The sequence below is a fragment of the Prionailurus bengalensis genome, chromosome E1 (assembly GCF_016509475.1).
Source record: "Prionailurus bengalensis isolate Pbe53 chromosome E1, Fcat_Pben_1.1_paternal_pri, whole genome shotgun sequence".
Lineage (NCBI taxonomy): Eukaryota > Metazoa > Chordata > Mammalia > Carnivora > Felidae > Prionailurus > Prionailurus bengalensis.
The window spans coordinates 495,696-512,345 of NC_057347.1; the positions used below are offsets into that span (position 1 = coordinate 495,696).

General features: G+C 63.2%; 1 protein-coding gene across 4 annotated transcripts in view; it reads left to right on the forward strand.

The window, feature by feature from the left end:
- The first annotated feature begins 4,858 nt into the window (after positions 1-4,858).
- SPNS2 (sphingolipid transporter 2) overlaps positions 4,859-16,650 on the forward strand; it is a 29,551-nt gene continuing 17,759 nt past the window's right edge. For 2 of the 4 annotated variants that reach the window (XM_043582717.1, XM_043582718.1), the window contains exon 1: positions 4,859-5,355. In XM_043582717.1, coding sequence (XP_043438652.1) covers positions 4,986-5,355 — 370 coding nt within the window. In that variant the 5' untranslated portion in view covers positions 4,859-4,985. The remainder of the gene's footprint in view (positions 5,356-16,650) is intronic. The other 2 variants (XM_043582716.1, XR_006297706.1) reach the window with 2 other exon arrangements.

The window sequence follows — 16,650 nt, forward strand, 5'->3', positions numbered from 1 at the left end:
TCTGGCCTAAAGGTCACTTCTGAGCAATCCCAGGCCCTGATACTCCCGAGAGTCTCGGTGTTGGGAATGCGGGTGAGGATGTGCTTCTGGTCAGCAGGACGAGGCGCTCAAGCCGAGCCTCCCACTCAGCCTGCCGACCGCTCCCCGAGCAAGCCGCTGCCTTCCAGCTCCCGGTGTGATCCTGGCACACAGGTGCGCTGGTCCGCGTGGGGCACGCGAGAGCGTGGGCGGGGGTGAGCTTCTTCTTCCACCCTGACCTCAGGCTCGGAGGGTCGGGCACGGGCTTTGGGATGATCACCCCGACGCTGGCTTGCTCCCCTGCATCACCAGACATCGTTCTGTCCGTTTCATGCCCTAAAGTGTCTGTCTTTCCGCCATGTCTGAGGCGGACTGTGAGGGTTTTTGGCTTAATGCGGCCTCTAGAGACAGGCGGGAGGAGGCCACCAGGAAGCTGTGTGACCGCACGTGCTCCTCCTGTGTGACTATATCGGTTAGGGTTGTCTGGTGATGTGCAGAAGAAACTGAGTGACTTAGGCAAGAAAGGGATTTGTTGGAAGCGCGTCAGGGGCTCACAGAATTGATGAGTACATTGCAGATTCCGAAGCCAGGGCTCCTGGGCCGTCTTACTGGGGACCTTCACCAAAGCGCCAAACAATTTTCCCTATTTTCTCGCCACCCTACTCGAGATTTAAAGCCCCGGGAGAGAGAGTCCAGTTGGACCCCACGGTCATTCCTTGCTTTTTAGCTCCATTAAGAGCAGGAAACCAGGTGCTGCTGGGGAGGGGGATGGGCTCTGAACAGCAATGGAAGGAAAACCAAACAAAGATGGCGTCCATCCTGACGCCCTTGGGCGGGCCACTGGCGCTCTCTCAGATCAGCGTCTTGGCAGGACCGGGAAGACGCTGGGCGCCGTATCCTTCAAGGGATTCTTTGTTTCTGATAGTCTGAGTCCATGATCAAAGGAGACTGAATCTTCTATAATTTAGAAAGCGTTAAAAATGTTCAAATGACAGAACAGGAACTTCTGTGTTAGTGGGGACTCAGAGCCATCTGTTCTGAGCAGGAGAGAGAGGCAGGGACAGAGCATTCTGAGCAAAACTGGCAAGGCAGGCCCAGGCTGGGGGGTGGAGGGGCTCTGACAAGTCCGCTGTTGGCAATGGCAGGAGCAGAGAGGGGGCACCGTCTCCCCCCACGGTGGGTGCCGACTTGTGGGAAAGGTAATCAAAGGGTGGAGGCAAATGGGACATGGAAGCTAAGGGAGGGTGGAGTCGGTCAGGGAGAAAAATGCCTTTTCCAGAGGAGCCAGGAGAGGAATGCGGCTGGTTTCTGAGTCACTCAGAGCAACAGATACATGATGCAAATCAACACACACTTCCTGAGCACCTGCTAAATGTCATTTACTCATTCAATCAACAAACATTCTCTGAGCGCCTCTGCACTGGGCTGTGGAGATGAATCAGACAGGGTATGGGCCCCCGAGGCTCACAGTGGGTTGTGGGGCAGGGTGGGGGGTGGACTCATGTAGAAACACAATGAGCACAATGGCTTTGGTGAGAGGGAGGCACACACAGGCTACTCAGGTAGCCCAGAGGAGGAAATGACAGTTTTCAGGTGGGTTGAGGAGGGCTTTCTGGAGGAAGTCATGGTCTGTGCCGAGGTTCTGAGGGCGAGTCGAGAGGGTGAGCTGGGTAGACACCGAGGCAGAGCCCAGAGCCCGACTAGGGGCAGGGGGAGGGGGGCTCCCACGTGACGCTCTCCGTGGTCCTGAACAGCATTGCGTTGAGGGGACAGCAGGGACTATAGATAGGCTCCCCCCATCCCCATCACCCCTCCAGGCTCCAGGAAGTGTAATAGCCCTGAACGAGTTCAGGGAGCTCTGTTTTCAGTGTGGTGGACTCCGATTTTGAGAGCCGGGCAGTAGGATCTGAGGCTGGAGATTGGCATGGGTCATGAAGGGTCATGATGGGTCTTGGAACCTAGATATTTTTATCCTGTGGGCAGTGGGGAGGCATGGAAAGGTTACGTGCAAGGAACGGATGGGGTCATATGGGTGATTTAGAAAGTCATTGGCAAGAAATACGGAGAAAAGCCTGGAGGGGGATGTTGGGGCAGGTGTGGTGAATTTTAAAAAGGTGAGGCAGGAGAGGTCTGAGCTGAGTCTGTGGGTTTTAAAGAAAAGAAAGTGGACAGGCCCTAGATGTAGGAGTTGAGGGAGAAGGAGTCCCAGATGGCCCCCGCTGTCCTGCTCAGTGACAGTGAGGACGATGGTGCTATTTGCCAAGAGAGAAATGACATCAGAATGGAGCAGGCTTAAGGGAACGATGAGTTCAGTTTTGACTGTGCTGGGTTTAAGGAGCTGCAGGATATACGGGGCGGGTGGGCGTGCATATGGACCTTGAGCTTGCAGATGAGGCCACATCTACAGATGGAGATTGGGGTGCCGAGGGCATGTGGATGGTGGCCGAGAGCCTGCTAAGGGCGAGTACGGCCAGTGAGAAGGGAAGAAACTGAGGCCCGAGTCCTGGGGGATGGGCAGAGGGGCTGAGCTCCCGGGCATCAGCCTTGGGGAAGCCCATGTGTCTCAGACGGTGCTCTGCAAAGCTCTGGACACCTGACAAGTACACACGGGGACACCGCAGCCTCTACCTCTGCCTGGGAGCCCCACAGCGTACACTCTGAGGTTAAAGGCTCTGAAAAGTCCAGTCCCTCAGTCAGGAAACCAAATACACTTGCCTTGGGGATGCTGGCCCACTGTTTTGTGGTCTAGGCCTCACAAAGGAACGGAGGAGTTCGGCCTGGCACCACGTGCTGCCGCGGAACCGAGTCCTGGAGGAACCAAGAGCAGCACTGTGGGGCAGCAGAGGGCACGCTGCGTCAGAGGCAGGTGCACCTGGCTTCAGTGCAAGGCCCAGTGTCCACCAGGTGTGCGACCTTGAGCACATTACTTCTCTTCCCTGAGCCTCGGTTTCTTCATTGGCGGGATGGAGATAAGGGCCCTGTGAGTCTTGCGGCCGGTGGTCTCGTGGTCCAGCCAGAGGCTCTCGGCACCACTGTGACTTGCCAGGGCTACGCAGCCAGAAAGCGCTATAGTCCTTCCTGTCGCCCTGCCCTTGGTGCCCCATAGCTACCCAGAGACTTGCTCTAGAGAGTGGCTTTGAGTTAACATCCCAGAAAAACCCACACTGTACGAATAGCTGCTCAGAGGCCCCCCCCCCCCACTCGAAAGGCTCCAAACTCTGACATCTTCCCCTGCTCTAGGCTAGTGGGGGCTGCAAAGGGAGTGCCCCCCTTTCTGGTCAGGAGCTAAAACTCTCCCTGGGCAGGGCTATGGCCGAAAGGAGGAGGAATTTTGTTGAGTAGGAAGGGGACGTTGGGGTGGGGCTCTGAGCCGTGGTTGTGTCTCCCTCACAGCCAGACACAGAACCACCGCTGGGCACTGTCCCCTAGCTGGCACCACCCCATGGTGGCGAGGGGCATTGCCAGGGCCCGGCCCCAACCCCATGGAGCTCCTGGGTCTGTGCTGGCCTGTTAAGCACCGGGACAGCCAGCAGAACTTTCCTTATCCGGCTTGAAGCTGGAAAGAGGCAGCAAGGAACTTAGAATGGAGTGTGTTTCCTGGCCCTCCCGTGACAGCCATCCATGCCCAACACACTGAAGCATATTTTTAGTCACCTTGCAGAATTTAAAACACACCTCGAAGGCGCCAAGAAACACCAGCTTGGGGATCAACTCTGCTCTCGGCAGGGAGGGGGTGCCTCGTGCGGCATCACCCGTTGGCTATGCCGTGACTCACGGTAGCCGATGCTTTCACGGGATGCACTTGCCCCTGCACTTGGGGGAACTGAGCTCCCAACCCCAGGGGACCGGTATCAGAGCCCCGGGTCAGCACCAAATCTGCAGGTCCACGGTGAGGTCTTTTCTGGGCCCTGTCTGTGCAACATGGGGGTAATTCTGGTTTCCCAGGCTATGTCCAGTGCTAACATTCGGTCCCCAGCACTTTCTATAGGATTTGAGTTACAGTCAAAGCCTCAGACAGATGAAGAGGGTAGGTTTGGGGCCGGGGCACGGAACCACGGCACCTCTGAGATGGGCGAGGGCAGTGACTGTGGCCGCGAACACAGAAGGTACTCGACCCTGCCACATCCATCGGACACAGGACTCGCCCTTCCCCAGGTAGGGTGGTAGTGACCGCTCATAGACTTCCGGGCTGAATTCTGTCCTCCGATCTACCCCCGCCCCGGGAGAGACACTGGGACCTAGAGAGAGTTAGGGGTCTGCCCAGGGTGGTGCCACACACGACCCAGCCTCCCGTCTTCCATCCTGGGCTTCGCCCCCTCCCTAGGGCGCAGCTGGCAGTCTGATGCTTGGGGAGGCCCCTTAGGCATGCCCTGCGTCTGGTGGGCCCCACAGGAGCCCGGCTCCCCCGCCAGGGGCCGCCTCTCTGCGGAGGCGGGGGTAGGGTCTCGGCGCGCGCACAGGCATAGGGGCCGGGAGCCGTCAGGAGCTGGATCTGGGTTTCCCTGCGGAGGTGGGCCACACAGCCCTGTGCGCCTGGCCGAGGCCGGGGGTCCGCGCCAAGCCCCCGCCGGTCACACTCCGCGCTCTCCCCGGACTGATTAAATCCGGGCGGTGAGCAGCCGCGGGCCGGGCCCCGTCTCCGGGACGCCGCGCGCCCCGGGCCCCCGCCCCCGCCCCCGCGCGGCCCACTGCGCCCCCGCCGGCCGCCCCGGGCAGCACGTGCGGGGCGGGGCCGCGGCAGAGCCGCGCGCCGATTGGCCGCCGCCGGGTGGGCGGGACCGGGGCGCAGCTGTCAGAGCCGCGGCGGCGGCGGCGCAGCGCGGAACGCGGGCCGGAGCGCAGGAGCCGACGGGCCCGGCCGCGATGGTGCAGCGGCGGCTCCGCGGCGCGCACACGCTCTGAGTGGGCCCGGGCTGGGCCCCGCGCCCCCCGCGCCCCCCGCCGCCCCGGTCCCGGCCCCGGCCGGCATGATGTGCCTGGAGTGCGCCTCGGCGGCGGCGGGCGGCGCGGAGGAGGAGGAGGCGGACGCGGAGCGGCGGCGCCGGCGCCGGGGGGCGCAGCGAGGGGCTGGAGGCGGCGGCTGCTGCGGGGCGCGGGGAGTGGGCGCCGCGGGAGCCGCGGCCGCGGACGACGAGGTGCAGACGCTGTCGGGCAGCGTGAGGCGGGCGCCGTCCGGACCCCCCGGCACCCCCGGCACCCCCGGCTGCGCGGCCGCTGCCAAGGGCCCCGGAGCTCAGCAGCCCAAGCCGGCCAGCTTGGGCCGCGGACGGGGGGCCGCTGCCGCCATCCTCAGCTTGGGCAACGTGCTCAACTACCTGGACAGGTACACCGTAGCAGGTGAGCGAGCGCCCCACCCAGCCCGAGAGCCAGGAGCCCCCACCCCCCAACCCCCCCGGCCTGGAGGTTCCCCGGGGAGCCTTTGGTCCCAGGGCCCCTGTATTCAAGCCTTAAGCGGGGTGTCTAAGGGCCCTCCGCTCAGGCACGCTGGGCAAGTGACGGCCCGTGAATCACGGGTCCAATCGGGGACCTGCCCCCCGCCCCCGCCCCGCCGGGCCAGGGGTTGGAGGGGTCCCCAGCCGCGGAGCAGCCCGCGCGTCCTCGCCAGCCCTGACGTCCCATCCGTTGTCCTCTTCTCCGAGAGTCTCCTCCGCGTCTCTCCGCGTCCTCGCCTCCGCGCCCCCTCCCGCCCCGGCCCCAGCTTCCCCTTCCCCCAGCCCAGGCCGTCTGTCGGGCCGTAGCGGGTCAGTTCCTTCCTTCCTCCGGCGCCTCCACTCCCCTGCGTGCGGGCGGCGAGCGCGCGCGCCCCTTGCGGGTGTGCGCCAGGGGAGCCCGGGTGTGTGCGCGCGGGCGGCGCGGATCCGTGTGTGAGCGCGTGGCTGACAAAGGCTCGGGGCTGCGGGGAGCGGAGGGAGGGGCGGGGCGGGTCCGCGGCGCCTGGGGACCCGAGATGCGGTTTGCAGCTGGCCCTGGCTGGAGGCCTGAAGCCGCCTCCCCCAGCTCTGTGGCGCTGGGGGCCTGGGGTAGAGCGCAGACCACCGGGGCTGCAGAGGGGGCTGCCTCATCCCGTGCGAGCGTCTCTGGGAACCAGCCTTGGGGACCGGGTGGGGGTCTGTGGAACAGCCAGGTTCTAGTCCCAGATTTGCCCCTTACTTGCTTGGTGTGTGACCTTGGGCCAGTCCCAGCTCGTGTTTAAGTCTGTTTCCCGTTTGTGCGGTGGAGAATCTCTGGGCCCCTGGGGGATGGACTGGGTTCCGGCTGCTCACCGCCCCCTCCCCCAGTTCCCCGGGGGGGGGGGGGTCTGTGAGTAGGGCCTTCCGTGGACTGAGCTGCCTGTAGGTGAGAACAGGGTAACCTTGAAATGAAAGCTCTGTGGGCAGGCTGGTACGGGGGGCTCCCTGCAGGAGGAGAGCAGTGGCTGTCTACATGGCACGCTGGCCCAGAACCTGACTAGCCACAGCTCAGTAAAATCTGGAACAACTGAAGAGAGAGAGAGACAGAGAGAGAGAGAGAGGGAGGGAAGGTGGCGGGAGGAATTTTGGACAGACTCTAAACAGAACTTTGTGGGGCCATGGAGAGAGGTGGGCCCTACCGTCCACCGTGTGTCACCTGGGTCCCTTTCCCTCCTGCTGGCCTCAGTCTTCCTCTGCCGAATAGGGTTTTGTGTCAGGTGGAAGGAAGGAACTCTGATGGGTTCCCCCTCCCCCTCTCCCACTTTCAAAAGCCCTTGGCTCTCTATTCCTTCTGCTGCGGGGGCGGCAAAGGGGGGGGGGTGCGGCACTGGGAACCAGTAGCGCCCATTTCTGACTTGGGCCATCCACAGGAGGCTCTTACTGTGGTCTGGGGAACAGGAAGACGCAGGAACACCCGGCTGCACCGGCCCCCCACGCTGTGCTGTCTGGGACCTGGGAGCTTCGGTGCCACCATAAAGTGGGGGGAGGTCAGCGAGCACGGGGATCTGTGGTCGGTGCAAAGTGGACTCTGTGCACAGGAGGAGACCAAGGCCCCTGGGCACCCCTTGTCCAGGACGGCCTGGGAAGTGCCGAGAAGGCAGGTGGTAGGTCTACCAGCAAGCCTTGGCCTGGGAGGGCTCCCACATCTCTACTGGACGGTGATTGGTGCTGTCTCTGGCATTGTGACACTGCACAACTTGTTTTCTCCCGGCCCCAGACCCACCCCTCCCTGGTATCCTCAGGGAGACTGACCCTGCCAGGGACTGAGGGGAGAGGGTGGGATCAGGGAGGTCTGGAACTTATCTGCCTCCCATCCTACTTGGGTCCCAGAGTCAGAATGGGAGAACAAGATAGGAAATTCGAGGGAATTTGTAAGGGGGGATGGGGAGCGGTGGCTCAGAGGGGTGTGGGGCCGTCGGGAGGAAGGTCCGGAAAGCCCTGTGCAAACACCCGCCTGGGCTATGCATCCCTCCCTGTCCCGGCACCGCCCCACCCCCAACACACAACGTACACAGATTTCCTCTCCGGATAAGCCTGGCTCCCTCTCCCTCTCGTTATGGCAGGCTTCCCCACGCCCCTGCCCCAGGTCCAGTTTTTAGGGAGATTTACTGTCTCTATGACAACTGCTATGGCCTGATGTGTTTGGAGGGGGAGGGCAGGGGAATGGGCATCCCAGGCCAGAGTCCACCTGCTGCTGGCTGGGGGGGGTGGGGGTGGGGGGTGGGTGAGGGGGCAGACATTCTACGGCTCAGTCACCTTTGATGTTCGACCCACCTGACTCCTGGGACCCTCAGCAGTGGATTTCCCACTCTCTTTCTTGAAATCTGTGCTGTGTGTTTCTATCTTTATGGTATAGATCAACCAGCTCTGTCCAAGAGGAATATGATGCCGCATATATAAGTTAAATACTTCTAGGAGCCACGTTGAAAAAGTAAAAAGAAATAAGTGAAACCGATTCATATATTTTATTCAACCTCACATTTCTAATGTATTTGCACGTGTAATCAACATAAAAGCTATTAATGGGATATTTTGCTCTTTTTTTTTTTTTTCATACTAACTTTTGCAGCCTGGTGTGTGTTCTCCGTTTACAGCGCGGGTCAGTCGGGACTGGCCATGGCTCAGGCAGCCACAGCCACGGTGGCTGGGGTCCCGCTGCAGTGGCCAGTGCAGATCTGGGTTCAGGCTCTTCAGCCCCCCCAGCTGGGTGACCTGGGGGGTGTCACCTGAGCCTTCTGGGTTATCACCGCCTCCTGGGTGCCTCCCGGGTTGCCGGAGTGAATGAGTGTTTTCACGCACCCTTAGGAGAGCCGCACAGATGCCAGCCTCTTTCCCTTTCTCGCCTCTGTGCAAGCTGTGCCCCCGGCCACCTTGTCCTTCCCGTGTTTCTTTGTTTCGGTCAGTCCCTTTCAGGCCCCTTTGAGGACCCCTCCCTCCTCCACCAGGCCGGGTCTCCATCCTGGGAACAAGCAGCATTCCCAGCCAATTACGGCCTCCCCTCCTCCCCTTGAGAACCCCCTGAGGGCACAGGCAGCAGGTGAGGAGGGCCAGTCCCAGCTCTGGCGCTTATCAGGGGGGTGGAAGGGAAGGAGCCCAGGGCTACCCCTGCACACATCTCCTCCTGTGGATGGGGATGCTGGAGGCCAGAGAGCACAGGTGCTCACCCAAGTTCCCGCAGCCGAGAGGAGCGGGACCAGGACCCCCCAGGACACTGCTGTCTCCGTGCAGGCAGGGGTGCCTGGCCCTGTTGCTGGCCAGGGCACGAGACCTCCGAGCAGAGGCTGCTACAGCTTCCCCTGCTCCCACGGCTGGAGCCCAGTCACGGCTGCCAGCTCAGGGGAAAGGTGAGGGCTCCGGCACCGTCTCCTCCGATCTGCTTCCTGGTGCCGGAGCTCCATCGGCCCCCGGGCCCCCACTCTTCTGTCTGTGAAATGGGAGCAGGACGGAGGCTGGAGCCAGGCCCAGCAGGAAGAGAATGGAGAATGGCTGTTGGGAGCTGAGACCCCCTCCCCAGCTTCTCTGGGGCACCTGTGCCTTCCTGAGCTCTTTCCCTTTGATCCAGCTGGTGGCACTGGGCGGGGCAGAGCCTGGTGAGGAGAGGCAGAGCCCTGCCCTGGGGGAGCCCTTTTCTGCCAAAGAAGCTGAGACCAGTATCCATGGCAACTGCTCACTAACACAAAGCCGGGGAGAGCAGAGCACAGGGACCAGGTGGGAACACGGGCCGGCAGGCCTAGGGGTTCCCCGCATACCTGAGCTGGCTGCAGGAGGGGGCTGCCTGCCTGGGGCTCTTGGCTCTTCTGGTGTCCGCCTGGTTGAGTCTGTCCGCCCAGGGCCTGTCACAGGGTCACCTGGGTGGGTGGAGGCCACGTCAAGCTCCCAGCTCTGTGGCCACCTTGGTGGATGCGGATGGCCAACAGCAGCCCTGCCCCGCCCCCTCCAGTGGCCTTGTCCCCTCGGGTGGCCCTGCCCTGGCCACTGCAGTGTCAGCACCACTTCGGTCCTGCCGGGTGGGCGGGGCGTCCAGGGCCGCCTTCCAAGGTGGCTGTCTGGCAGGTCAGCGCCCAGGTGAGAGGCCCGACCGGCCTGGAGAGCCAGCGCCCTAATGACAAACCACCGGCTGCCCGTCTCTGCAGGTACCTTGTCTGGCGTGCTGTTGACCCGTCAGAGGAAGTGCTTTGGTCTGGGACCAAGGGCGTGACCGGCCAGCTCGTGCCTTAGTTTCCCGTTTTGTGAGGGGCAGGAGGGCTGCACGTTACAGCCTGGCCTGAGCTGCTCAGAGAGGTGTCCCATCCCTTCCCCAGACAGGAAGTGGCTTTTGTTTCCGCCTGGGTGTGTGTGTGTGTGTGTGTGTGTGTGTATGGGAGGCGGGGGGGGGGGGGTGCTGCTGAAGTCCTGAGGTCAGAAGGGGGATGGGACCCAGGGAGACCGAGAACCCTGGCTTGATCCTCAGGCTCCCGGGGCCCAGCTCCCTACTGGGCCCTGAGCGAGGCTGAGTTTCCTGTTCCTGGCTGTGCCAGACTTGCTCTGTCACCTAAGGCAGATCCTGGCCCTCTCTGAGCCCTGGACACACAACAGGTGACTTTGTGGTCAGGATGTTGCTCCCAAGGCTAGTGTGGGGCACTTGGTCCCGGGAACTCTTGTCTGCTGTCCCCTCCCCAGCTCTGCCTGCACCCGCCTTCCCCAGGGCTGTTTCCCGCTGGCCATTGGCGCCTCAGCATGCACGTGGGGCTGGCCCGGGCTTGGCCTTGTGGAGCGACTGGGTGGCCGGGTTGGGTTGACCCCGGCCTGCCTGACCCCAGCCCATCCTCCCGGGCGGAAGAGGCGCTGGTAGGCTCAGACGACCCTGAGAAGGACCAGGCCCCAATGCTGAGGCGGGGGCCTGAGTCCTGACCATGGCGCACAGGGAGCCGTGGGCCTCGCATCCCCGGGAGGGACTTGGGAAAGTGGTCAGGATGGGCCCTGCGTGCCCAGCCCTCAGCCCCGATGGAGGGGTCTCCTCACCCCCACGCCGGGCAGAACGGCTTCCGCACGTTCAGGAGGGCTCTGAGGTGACTTTGCCGGGTCTGCTGTGAGGGCAGAGGGCACTTGGAGCGCTGGGTGGGGCCCGGGTCACACTGGACAGCAGTGTCCTGCGGATGCTGGCCTGCTCTGGGCCTGGCTCTGTCCCGCTGGCCTGGGGGCGGCGGGTGAAGGGCAGAAGCACGGATGTTAGAGCAAGACGGGAGCAGGGGTGACGCGCCAGCCGGAGCGCGGGGGGGGGGGGGGGGGCTTCCCTGTGGGTCTGCGCCCTGCAGACGGGCACCTCCGTGAGGCCTTCGTGGTCCCTTCACCGGCGAGCGTGGATTTGCCAGACACGGTCCGGGAAGCAAGGAGGACGATTCAGCTTCGTAGACTGTGAAGTGTGGGGCCCCGGGGGTGGTGTTACTGGGTCACTCACCGTTCCTAGGTTGCAGGGTTCAAATCCACGCCAGGGCAGTTGGTGTGGACGTTGAGAGGAGGCTGGTTACAGCCTGTTTCCTGTGGTTTGGTGGGCGAAGGGGGAACACAAGCCAGTCTGGGGGCTTGGAGGCCAGGTCCTGCCTGGCTCTGGGGCCTCTATCCAGTGGCACCCTCTGACTCTCAGTCTGCCATCTGAGGGTCAGGAGCAAGGCCTTGGCCATGAGGCCTTGCAGGGGGACAGCTGAGCGTCTGTGGGCTTCTCTCCCCCACGCCCCGGCCTCATCCTGGGTCTGCGGATCATGATAAGGGTAGCCCTGGTGGTCTTGGGAGGCCCCGAGCCAGGGCACAGCCGGGGACAGGGGTGGGGCGGGGGCTGCTCCAGGGAAGGAGCGGCTGTGCAGAGCCCCCAAATTACTAAGGCCGAGTCTGGTTCCAGGAAAACTGGCCCCAAATGATAGACTAGAACCACAGGACACAGGCCAGGCTGCCTGTCCCCGCCCACTCTGGGCACGGAGACTTGGTGGGAGGAGGGAGGGCTCTGAGCCCCGGGTGGGGGTGGGGGGCTCCTCTCTAGGACCTGGGAGAGGGAGGGGTGTTTCAGGCCCAGCTGCAATGTTCTTTAGGGGCACAGGCTTGGAATCCGGGCCCTCTAGAAAAGGAGTGGGGTCTCCCTGAGGGGCTGGGGTCCGGCGCTGGGGGCCTCACGGGATCTCTGTGGAGGTGAGCGCCAAGCCCCTCTGACATTAATGACCCAGGTTTGTCGGGTGGCGTCGCGGTGGGAGGGTCGGTGTAGGTTCGACAAACGTGACTGGGATTCGGGGTGGGTGTGGGGCGTATGGGGACCCTGTGGCTCTCAGACGGGCAGCCCGGGGCTCAGAGCAGAGCCAGATGCTCCCAGAGGTCACTCTGCTTGTCCCTGGGGGAGGGGGCAGGTAGAGGTGAGTGTGCCTGAGAGCCGGTCCTGGCTCAGGGACCGCCCTGGCTGGTCCCCTTCGGCTGGGAGTGGGGGGGGGGTGGAGGCGGGGGGGGGGGGGGTGCCTGCAGGGCCAGGTCAGCAGAGCCAGGCCCTCAGGCTCCTGTAATTACCGGGGCGGGAGCTGCGGCTGAGTGTCGGAGAAGGGTGATCCTTCCAGAGTGAGCCAGCTCTGAGGCCTCCCCGGGACCCGTGGCCCATCCGTTCAGATCCCTAGGCCCTGTCCTTGCAGGCATCTGCCCCATTTTAGAGAAAAGAACACTGAGGTGGGAGTTCCGATTGCCCTCCGGTCATGGCTGGGGCTCCTACCCCGCGGCTTAGTGATCTGTGGTCACATTTTTAACGTTTATGGACTACCTACTCTGTGCCAGACAACATCCTAAGCGCTTTACATCGATTAACCCAGCTAAACCTCACAACAACCATATGAAGCAGACCTTAAAATTAAGGTACATTGCAGAGGAAGACACAGATACAGACAGGTTAAGTAACTTGCCTGAGGTCACACAGCAGGGTAAGTGCGGTCGAACCCAGATGGTCTGGTATTGGAGGCCACGCTCTTGGGGATTCAGCTGGGTTGTCTGCTCCGAAAAAGGCAGGGCGAATGTGGGGTGATGATGCCTGTGTTTGAGGGCGTGAACTTGAGAGCTGGTGCGCTGGCCTGGCTGACAAGGGCAGGAAGAGACCGCAGGGTCTTGTCATCTCCGCCGTGCATCTGAGGCTGGGCTGGGGGCTCCCGAGGTCAGTGTGAGTTTCTTCTTCTGTCGTGGCCTTTGTGAGGCCTGCGTGACCCCAGCAGGTTAGGATCTGGACCTGGCTTCTCTGGGATCTACCAACGGACCAGCCACGATGGGGGGGCGGGGGGTGGCACTGTGAGTATCCATGATCAGCCAGCTCTCGAGGTTACGGGCACCTCTTCAACAAGAGCTGCAGAGAGAGAGTTAGGGGGACACCCTCGTAGACACCCTTGGGTCTGACCCCTGGACGCGGTAGACCGCGACGGTGTAGACAGACTCCCTGGGAAGAGGGCCTGGCTGGAGTCAAGGCTCCGAGGCCTGTAGGCTGTGATGTACACACCACAGGGGCCTGGGACTGGCCAGCCCGGTGGTTCAGGTCACCCAGGCAGCGTGTCAGTGACTCTTGGGTCTCACCTTGAGGCCAGGTGGTTGTGCAGACCTGGGTCACGGAGGCCTCCGGTGCCAGAAGTCTGGGCTCCATGGCAGCGGGGATCCACAAAGCACGACTGCAGCCCTACTCGGTGAACTAATCCAGGTAGCACCGTGCGAACCGTGTCGGGCAAGCGGTAAGCCCTGAACGCATGTCAGTGCCCACATTGTCGTCGTCGTCGGGGGTGTTACTGACCCAGGGGCCTGGCTGACTCTGAGTTCCAGCCAGAGTTGATAGCCTCTGGGCCGCGGCACCTGTTCCTTGAGTCCAGAGACGGGCTGTGCTCTCTGGAGCCGCCGCCCAGGACTTAGGAGAAGATGGTTAAGTGCCCGTGAGGCAGGCTGCAGGAGGGGTGCTGGGGCGCCAGGAGGGGGCCGGGGGGTGAAGGAGACTCTCTGGAGGCCCCCACTCGGGGGCCGAGGAAGGCGAGGGCCGTCTGGCCTGGGGAGTGCCATGCTGCGGCTTGGGGACCGGGGAGGACGCGGCAGAGCCATGGACGGGAGTCTGGGTGGCTGGAAGCCTGAGTGGGGAGAGAATCTGAGGGGCTGGCAGAGGGGCCGGAGAGGGGCGCGTGTCTGTGAGCTGACGCGCAGGAGACAGAAGTGAGGCCCAAGCCGACGTGCCCCAGGGCCGGCTCCCGGGGCAGCAGGAGGGACAGCTGGCCTGGGACAAGAGGCGAGACCCTGGGGGCTTGAGTTAGAGAGAGAGGTGTAACTGGGGGTTGGTGGGACAGAATGTTCGGGCTGCTCCAGGGAGGGGGACCCCCGTGGGCAGAGGGTGGTCCTGGCTGTGGGTCCGGAGAGGCTCGACTCAGCTGTGGCCGTGGGCGGCTGGGGGCTGTGTGTGGAGCCCCACCTTGCGTGCCCGGTGCTGGTGGAGGGGCCTGGCCTCAGCTGTGGGAGGCTGCTCCCGGGCAGGAGGCCCGTCCTGTGACCCACCAAACCTCAGCCTCCAGGAAAGAGGCTAAAAATAAGGTCGTGGTGGGAAGAAGGGAGGGGCTCGTGGGCTCAGGCCAGGCGGGAGCCTAGAGGAACATCCAGGCGGCTGGCGAGCTGCTGTGACACATGCTTCCCGAGCCAGCGGCCAGCGGCTCTCACCCGCCTGTGGCCACAGCCCCTACCAGGCTGCAGTGAGGCCCTGCCCCCAGGCCCCGGGAAGGTTCTGCCTGAAGCTCAGGCGGTGGACCCAAGGCCTGGCTCCAGGGTGCTGGGGTGAGGGCCCCTAAGGCCCTTGGGGTCTGGCCTGCCCAGGAGTTCCCAGGACATCCATCTGGAGGTGCAAAAATGTTCTTCCCTCTTACCAGGAGCTCTGTGTATCGGAGGAGGTCAGGGGGGCTTCCTGGAGGCAGAGGCAAACACTGGGGCTTGAAGTGCTGGAGGGGGTGGAGCATGTCCAGTCTGGAGGCTAGGAGATGCCTGGGGCGGGGCAGGGGACGCAAGGGCGTTTCCTCCGCGCGGCGGACCCCTGCTGGCCTCATGAGGACCACGCTGATACGGCCTTCCTCCCCAGATGTGCCCTGCTCTTGGCTGTGGACAGGCACCCGCTGCGCAGTGACCCAGGGGCGTCTCGCCCTCCTGCCACCTCCCACCTGCACCTGTCCATCACCTAACATGTGACGGCGTCTGTTCTGGGTTCTGGAGATGCCCCGCCACGACGCTGCCCTGAGGGGGCTCTCACTGCAGTGGGGATGGGGCGTCTCTGTCCACAAACAGCCGCTGGGGGCTGGCTGCGTGCCGGGGCCTGGGCCGGGGGCCCGCAAGAGCCAAGTGCGTGCAGAGGCGGCATGGCAGAAGAAAACATTTTTGGTTTTTGACAACAGAGCCTGTTTCAAATCTCACTGGGGCCCTTGCCTGCCCTAGGACAAGTTACTTCACTTCTCAGGGCCTCCGTTTTCTCATATGTAAAATGGAGTGAAAAATGCGACGAAGCAGCAGGGGTAGAAATCGCATCTGCAGAGCCTCACTGGGTACCTAGAACTTAGCAGGGGGCAGTAATTCGTGGCTCTTAGCCACCGTGGGCCCAGCGAGCTCCTACCCACGTCCCTACGTGTCTTCAGAAGTCACTGATCCTAGTGTGCCAGGGGAATGTGGGGGCACCTGCCTTATTGAGGGTGACAGGAGGGGGAGAAGCCAAGGAAGACTTCCCAGAAGAAGAGGCACCTGAACTAGTGTTGAAGGAGCGGCAGGAATCAGGGTAGAGGACCTGTGGGCAGTCGGGGTCCAGAGCATGGGGCGGGGGTGTTCTGAAAGGGAGGCCAGAGGCGGGGTTGGAGGGGCTGATCCTGCAGCCCTGTGGCCTGGTGGAGGCCAGTGTGCGTCTGAGGCACTGGGGAGCCACGGGAGGTGCTGACTCTGGGGGAGAGAGAGGGGCAGGGCGGCCCTGGCTCAGAAGTGGGGCAAATGGGCTGCGGGGCTGGGAGGTGAGTGTAAGTGATGCCCTAAGGTTGGGCCCAACCGTGCCACCCGCGGAGGCCCCACTTGGTGGCCCCTCCATCCACAGGGACAGGCCCCTGGCTTCCGCGTTCGGGGCACGACCACGGCCCGCCTTAGTTATTAAGTCATTAACTGGGCCTCGCACAGCCTCTTCATTATGGGTAATTAGGGTGAATCCACTCGGCACTCACGAGGAGGAGGCCAGTGTCTCTCGGTGTCAGGCTGCATCCCGGAAGAGGGCTCAGCATCCCGGCCCTGGGGCTCAGGGGGCAGTCTCCAGGCGGGACCCTCCTCCGGGGCCCCGGGGGCCGCCTTGGCCACCTTGCCGCTGTACGACCTGGGGCGCAGGCTTAACCTCTCGTGCTCAGCTCCCTTGTCTGCCCAGTTCCTGCTCAGTGATGTGCGCCATCACCATATCCTGATGAGCTCTGGGAGACCCCCGAGGGCAGGTCCCTTCTTCTGTGCCCTGCGTGGGGGGCTGTCGGGGCAACCTGCTCTGTCTCCTCCTCCTGGCTCCCTAGCCCTTCTCGGTGCAGATGTGTCATGGCCAGGGGTGGGGGGGTGGGGGTGGGGTGGGGTTCCTGCCTGTGGCCCAGCCCCCTGCTGTCCTTGGAGATAAGCAGAGGTGGGGGCCCCCAGGGCCTGCGGGGTGGGGGGCTGGGCGCCGTGAGAGGTGAGGAGGGTCCAGGAGGTTGCCAGCCCCCACGCAGCCGTGGCTCTGTCTGTCCGTGGTTGTTGGTGGCCTCTGGTTATAGTCCTCTTAACATGCAAAGTCCTAACGGGAGAGCAGAGATGGTGGGGACTCAGGAGGAGGACAGGCATGACCTCCAGGGATCCCCTTCCCCCCAAGAAGCCCTACCCGCTTCCCTCTGTGTCTCAGCTCTGGCATCGGAAAAGCGGGGTCCTGGTTACAACCCCGAGGACAGCTGAGTGAGCGCGAGCACGCGTTTGCCCGAGTCCCGCCCATCTGTCCTCAGGTCCCTGCAGTGGCCCTGAGTGGTCCCTGAGTGGGGGGTAGGATCCCATGCCCCCAGGGTGAGCATAGCCTGGCCTGCAGATTCCCCAGTGGCCTGGCCAGACTGGGCGAGGTGGCCTTCTGTGGAAGGGGCTGGGTTGGGCGGCCTGGGCTTAGACTGGGGGTCTCCTAGGTGGGGTGGGGGACAGGGGCCCC